Source organism: Tauraco erythrolophus, chromosome 1, assembly GCF_009769465.1.
Source record: "Tauraco erythrolophus isolate bTauEry1 chromosome 1, bTauEry1.pri, whole genome shotgun sequence".
In the NCBI taxonomy this organism is placed as follows: domain Eukaryota; kingdom Metazoa; phylum Chordata; class Aves; order Musophagiformes; family Musophagidae; genus Tauraco; species Tauraco erythrolophus.
In genome coordinates, this window is record NC_141465.1 from 69,868,542 (window position 1) to 69,874,541 (window position 6,000).

General features: G+C 38.8%; 1 protein-coding gene across 1 annotated transcript in view; it reads left to right on the top strand.

Moving 5' to 3' along the window:
* The window catches only part of RAB20 (RAB20, member RAS oncogene family), a 29,829-nt gene extending 24,058 nt beyond the window's left edge, over positions 1–5,771 (top strand). The window contains exon 2 of the mRNA XM_086610831.1: positions 4,769–5,771. Within this exon, the coding sequence (XP_086466957.1) occupies positions 4,769–5,289 (521 nt within the window). The 3' untranslated portion in view covers positions 5,290–5,771. The remainder of the gene's footprint in view (positions 1–4,768) is intronic.
* Positions 5,772–6,000: the final 229 nt, after the last annotated feature.

The window sequence follows — 6,000 nt, forward strand, 5'->3', positions numbered from 1 at the left end:
CAATGCTGAACAAGGTAATGAAGAACTCTGACTTCATCAGTGTCAAAATTTTACAGCCTGACTCACATGTGGACAGAGGAATTTTCCTGAAACCTCCAGGGACCTTTATTGTTTGCTCTTTGATAGTCAGTATGATCTTGATGTATGTGCACAAACAGAAATCTCAGTTCCTAGCAAAATTGTTTCCCATAATGTCCTTTAAAGGGTCACAACTTCACTGCTGTGTCTGCAAACAGAAGGAAATGCTGTTCCTTAAAAAGGAACTTTTTTTGCTCTTGTGATCACGCAGATGTTCCCACTGAGGTAACTCAAGAGCATCAGGGTCACCATTTGAACCTTCGTCCACTGCAGCTGAATCTTCAGCTCTTGTTTCTTTCTAATACTGATTTCTGTGCTGTGTCACAGGTGTCATACTTTCTCTTTTCTTTCCTGTTTTGTCTATTTCCTTAGGGCACAGTTCCTATCTCTCTTCATGTACACTCAAATTCAGACTCTCTTACAAGGGAGAAGCAACATTTGAAAGGCAAAACCTAGCTGATACCTTGTGTTTGTGTTAATTCCGCTCTACTGTTCAGATTACAATCCTGCTTAAATTACAGTGAAAATCTTTGGAAGATACCCGGTTTATGGTCTGAGAACTTTCTGGACAATTTTGTACTCTTATTAATTTTTAATGCAATGTTAATGTGCTTCTGTTGCTCATTTTTGTGTACTGTTCCACACTACATATTTACTTTAGGAACCCAGAATTTAGGACCCTGCTCAGACTGTGGTACCAGAGTAACAACAGTACTTTTTTCAGTACTTTCTGGAAAAAAATATCTTTTTTAGCTCTTTAGTATTTGTAATGTTTTATTCCCTCAGGACTTAAAGTAACAGTCTGTTTTGCATTCTTGTATGTCATCAACACTGCGAGATTTAAAACTTGTTCTTCTGGTAGAGGATTTCTTGAAAGAGTGTGTGTGGGAAGTTATGCTACTTAAGAAATTGTGGTGAAAGCCTTTGAAGAGGTGATTGGTAAGGAACATTCAAATCTGGCTGAAGGAAATCTTTTACTCTCGTAAGCATCAACAGCAACTTCACAGGCTACTTTGGATGCCATTCCCAGGGACAGTGGGCAGGAGAGCTCCAAGGAGGAGATTGAGGCAGTGGTTAACACTGCTGCTTGTCAGTGGATCCCACTACTGGGAGCTGGGAAGTGAAGAGCTTGGTCAGGCTGTGGTTCCATCATTTCAGCGTTCGCCTGGGCTGTTGCCTTCCAGTTGAGAGATCAGTGTGCTGTAGGACACTGTCTAGACCAAAGCCTAGGCCTTAAGTTCAAGTCTCAACACAATTTAAAACTAACCTTGCTTATTTATCAGGCTGGCCTCTGGCAAGGTCTACTTTTCCCTTCTTTCTCCCTTGGATTTCTTATGAACTTTATGGTACTGAGGTCCATTTGGCTCAAAATTCTTCAATTTGTTTATGACAACCATCTTAGGAATTTGAAAACGCTTGTTGGCTGTGGTGCTCCTGAGCGGGTGAAGACTCCAGCAGGACTTCATGTACTTACTGGAAGAGCCCCTGAAAAGCTAATGGTGCTGCAGGTAGTGATATGGCTGTAGGGTTGTTGAACTGCTGTAAATAAGGCAAAATACTAACATGAAAAGAAACATGGAAATTAGTTTTTGCTTGCTTGGCTTTAAGAAATTTCCCTAATGTTGTGACTTTGTGGTTGATTTGGTTCTTGCAATTCCTTTGATTGCAAATTATTTGGTAATTTGCCTGTTACCCTTAATTTTTGAAAGGGCGAAATTGTTTAATTCTTGGATTCAGGGTTTACCGTTTAATTTAGCTAACTGTGTTAAAAGGTACATAGTTTTAGCAGGACTAGATGGATCCAGAGAAAGAAATAATTGTCCATAAGAAGGGGATGGCTGTTTTCATGCAATATGGTTTTCACTGTAAAGTCTGATGCTATTTTGCTTGACACCTTGAGGACATGTACTAATTGAAATACTTTGTGTAGTTTTGGGGGGTTTCCACATCTAGGGTTTTTCCAGCCCTTAAGTGCTAGAAGTGGTCTGTACAAGGAAACTGTGCTGCAAAAATAAATTATGCATTTTTTCTGCATGTAGATTGTGCTGTGTGGGTGAACAAGAGAGACTATCCATAATTCCTCTGACATAATTAATCCCTTATGCAAGGTACATTCTTCTTACTCCTTCTTTCTCCTTTTCAACAATATCTTAGTTGTAGAAGTAGCCAGTTTGTAGTTAATGTAAAAATGTCATGGTTTATAATATGCTGTGCAAGATTGGATTAGCATACAAATTCCGTAAGACAAGTAATATGATTGTTCTAGTACTCTGTTGCTGTAGCAAATTTTGGGGGCTGGATTTTGTATTTTAGCCATCTGGAGGGGGGAGAACGAAGGAGGATATGTGTTCCATTGTGGTTTCCAGACCTCAGTATAATCAGGATTTGGATAAAAACAAAGTAGGTCATGGAACATCTACTGAAAAATTGGAGACTTAAAAACTCACTTGCAGTGCAACTGAAAGCACAAATTTGAACATGAGATTTGAGGAAAAGGTATAAAAGCTCCCTCCCCTACACCCCAATCTCCCTTGCCCTTACCCAGTGTTCCAAAACAAGAGCATAACTATTCCTCCCCCTCCTTTTTTTTTCCTACCTTCCAGATCATTGGTTAAAGAATTTCTTTTACTGGAGGAAAACAAATTAGAGGTTATACGAAACTGCACAGAAGCAATTCTCCATAAACTTTGTCTAATGTTTTTGGAACTCTATTCATTGATTTTTTGACCTCTGCAATGTCATATAACACTTAATGCCAATTATTTGCTGTGTAGGAAAGTATTTAAACTACATGCATGATTTTTTTTTTTTATGGGAAATCCTCATTTTCTGCGTTATGAGAAAGTAAATAGTTGTTTCTGGGTTACTTTCTCTGTACTAGGCATGAATTTAGAGACATCTGTTTATACCTTTTTTCAATTATTCACCAGCCTGAGAAATCCCACAATTCTTCCCCATGCAAAAGTTATGCATACTTCTGAGCATTCTCACCAGCTTCCTTTAAACCTCTTTATAGTATACTCTGCACCTTTTCAAATGTATTTCTTGGGCAGTTGCTGGAGTTTCACTAAGTGTTAAAGGTGTTGCGAGCCTTGAATTTCATGTTCTAGCTTGATGTTTTCCAGTTATGTTTTACTGACAACGATGAACACTGTCTCTCTTCTGGCCACCGTGGAGTAGTGTCCTGAAGTTTGTCAAAGGACTTACTACACTGACTCAGAGATCTATTTGAAGTTCTGTTCCCGACTGGTGATAGGCTCCAAGTTACTTTCACAGTGTGCATGTTCATATGCAGATGTGTTTTCCTGATACACATTGAGCTGTACTTTTCAGCATGAATTTATTCTGCCTTTCCTATTCCACAGTTGTTTACAAGGGTTTCATGACGCTGTAACTCATGGTGGTCAGTAGCTTTGTGCAGAAAATTAATGTAACCCAATCACTTCCAAATTTTCTATAAATGGAGGCTCTGTGCAAAGAGACTGTACAAAAGGAGTTGATTCTTAAATGCTCAGAAGAGCGTAGTTGGCTTTTTTTTATCCTTCTTTGCCCCCTTTATTCAGTCACACTTTTATTCTGTAGTGACCTAAGGCTGACTCTGATGGCTGGTTGACTTCTAATGTGTTTTATCTTTTTCTCAATGGAATTTTGGGGAGTAAAGTCAATGTGCTATAGCAAATTCTACGTGTAGCAGGTATTTTGGGAAAATTGCAGTTCTCGACAGGAAAGGAAAACACTGTTTGTCTGTCTTCTGCCTCATTTCCCTTAGTCCTTTTGCAACTATTGAAGAACATTGTTTACTTCCCAGAATTTAAAAAAAAGTAAATTTTGTGTTCCAAGAAATGAATTTGAAGGAGATTGTCAAGGCTTAGTGGGAAGTGCTGGTAGATACTGGCTGAATCACGAGGAGGGAGAAATACTCTGTCACTAACTGTTGAGTTATTGAGTGATGGTCAGGGCAACTTAAAATGTAAATTACTCTTAAAATCTAGTTAAGAGTTCTTTACATTGTGTGTGGTTCATATTCTGAAAAAAAAGTGTGAGTACTTGTGGTGAGATGGATGCATATTGATACAGGCTATATACAGCAGCATTAAAGACAACAAATCTTTTCCTGTAAAGCCAATAGCATGTGGCATAGGACTAAATTGCTTACAAAATCCTTCAAAACCTAGGAAGAAGATGATTACTGACTTTGATCCAGATTTCTGAACTGGATGTGCTTGAAATTGTGTACTGAATTTATAGGAGTAATAAGTTCTACTGTTTCAAATTCTGCTAGAACTTATTTTTTATTTATAAATGGTTGAATAGGTGGAATGGGCCATCTGTGGATGCAAACAGGGTAGTTGTTCATATGACGTAAATAAACTAGTATACAATTTAATGAAAAAGCAAACTTTTTTTTTTGCTTTCTGCAACTGTGAATCCTGTGTCATACTCACTCACTTGTCTTTATAGATTCCCTGCTCTGAAATTGAACAAGCAGTGAGCTGAGCTGTTCTGTAGTACTGTTGCACTCTTAAGGAAAAAATGGAAATGCTGCAAATAACACATTTGTGGGTTTTTTTTACCTTCAGTGCTCTATCCAAACTTGTGAAATTGGCTTAAAGTTCCTAAAACTCTTTTACTCAGTTACTAACGTAGCTTCCAGCACGCTAACTTTTTGTTGTGTTTAAACCTTTGCCAGGACGGGAGCAGTTTCATGGCCTCGGGTCTATGTACTGCAGAGGAGCAGCTGCTGTGATCCTCACGTATGATGTGAACAGCCTCCAAAGCCTGACGGAGCTGGAAGAGAGATTCTTGGCACTGACGGATAGTGCGAGTGCTGACTGCATTTTTGCTATTGTTGGAAATAAAGTTGACCTCACTGATGACTGTGCTTTACCACCGGATGAAAATAGACCTGAGAAGCCGGTTGCCAGCTGTGGCTCGAAGGTGCGAAAACAAGTCCGTGCAGAGGATGCAATTGCGCTCTATAAAAAGATACTGAAATACAAAATGCTAGATGAGAAGGATGTTCCAGCAGCTGAGAAAATGTGCTTTGAGACCAGTGCAAAAACAGGATACAAGGTGGACTACCTCTTTGAAACTGTGTTTGAGATGGTAGTCCCAATAATTGTCCGACAGAAAGCTGAGGGGCCACCGCAAACTGTAGACATTACTGACTACAAGCCAGCAAAAAGGACAAAATCTGGTTGTTGTGCCTGAACCATTGACGTGACGTAGGAAAAGGGGAGGGATTGTTCGCTCCAGCAAACTGAGGAATACGAAGTGCTTGCAGTTCACCAGAAAGGAAAAGTCAAACAATGAACAGATGAAATAGTGTATCTGAAAAAAACAAGTCTTCTGACCATTAAAGGTTTCTAGGAGGCTGTGTGTATGAAAATGGGAATGTGAGTGAAATTATGGAGGAAGACTTGCCTGTTTTCGAGGGCTCTGAAGGCAAATGGTGTGTTAGTACAATTGGTAGCGACAATTGTTTGAACGGTTTTGAAGGAGTCTGATTTTTAAGGACTCGTCATGTCATCTTGCATGTAAATGATCTATTTGTGTATTCCTGACAGCTTTCACATGATGATCGTCTTTCCCCTTGTGATTCTAACTTTGGAAGATTGAACACATGGTACTTTTTTATTCTTAAAAACCCCAGAAAATCCAGGTATAATTTATATTTGTAGCTAATAAATCAATTACAATCTCTTTACTTCAGATATGACAGTGTAAGATTCAGAAGCTGTACTATTAAAATCACTGTGGATATGTACTGTTCATTTGGAGACTTTATTAACGTGAATCCTGCTTCCATAGTGGGCTTTCATGTACTAACAGGCAGCATCACAGCTCTAATTCTAAGCTGCAGGAGAAAGTTTTTTCCTTCATTTTTCCTTGTAATTTTTTTTAATATAAATAGCGAAGCTT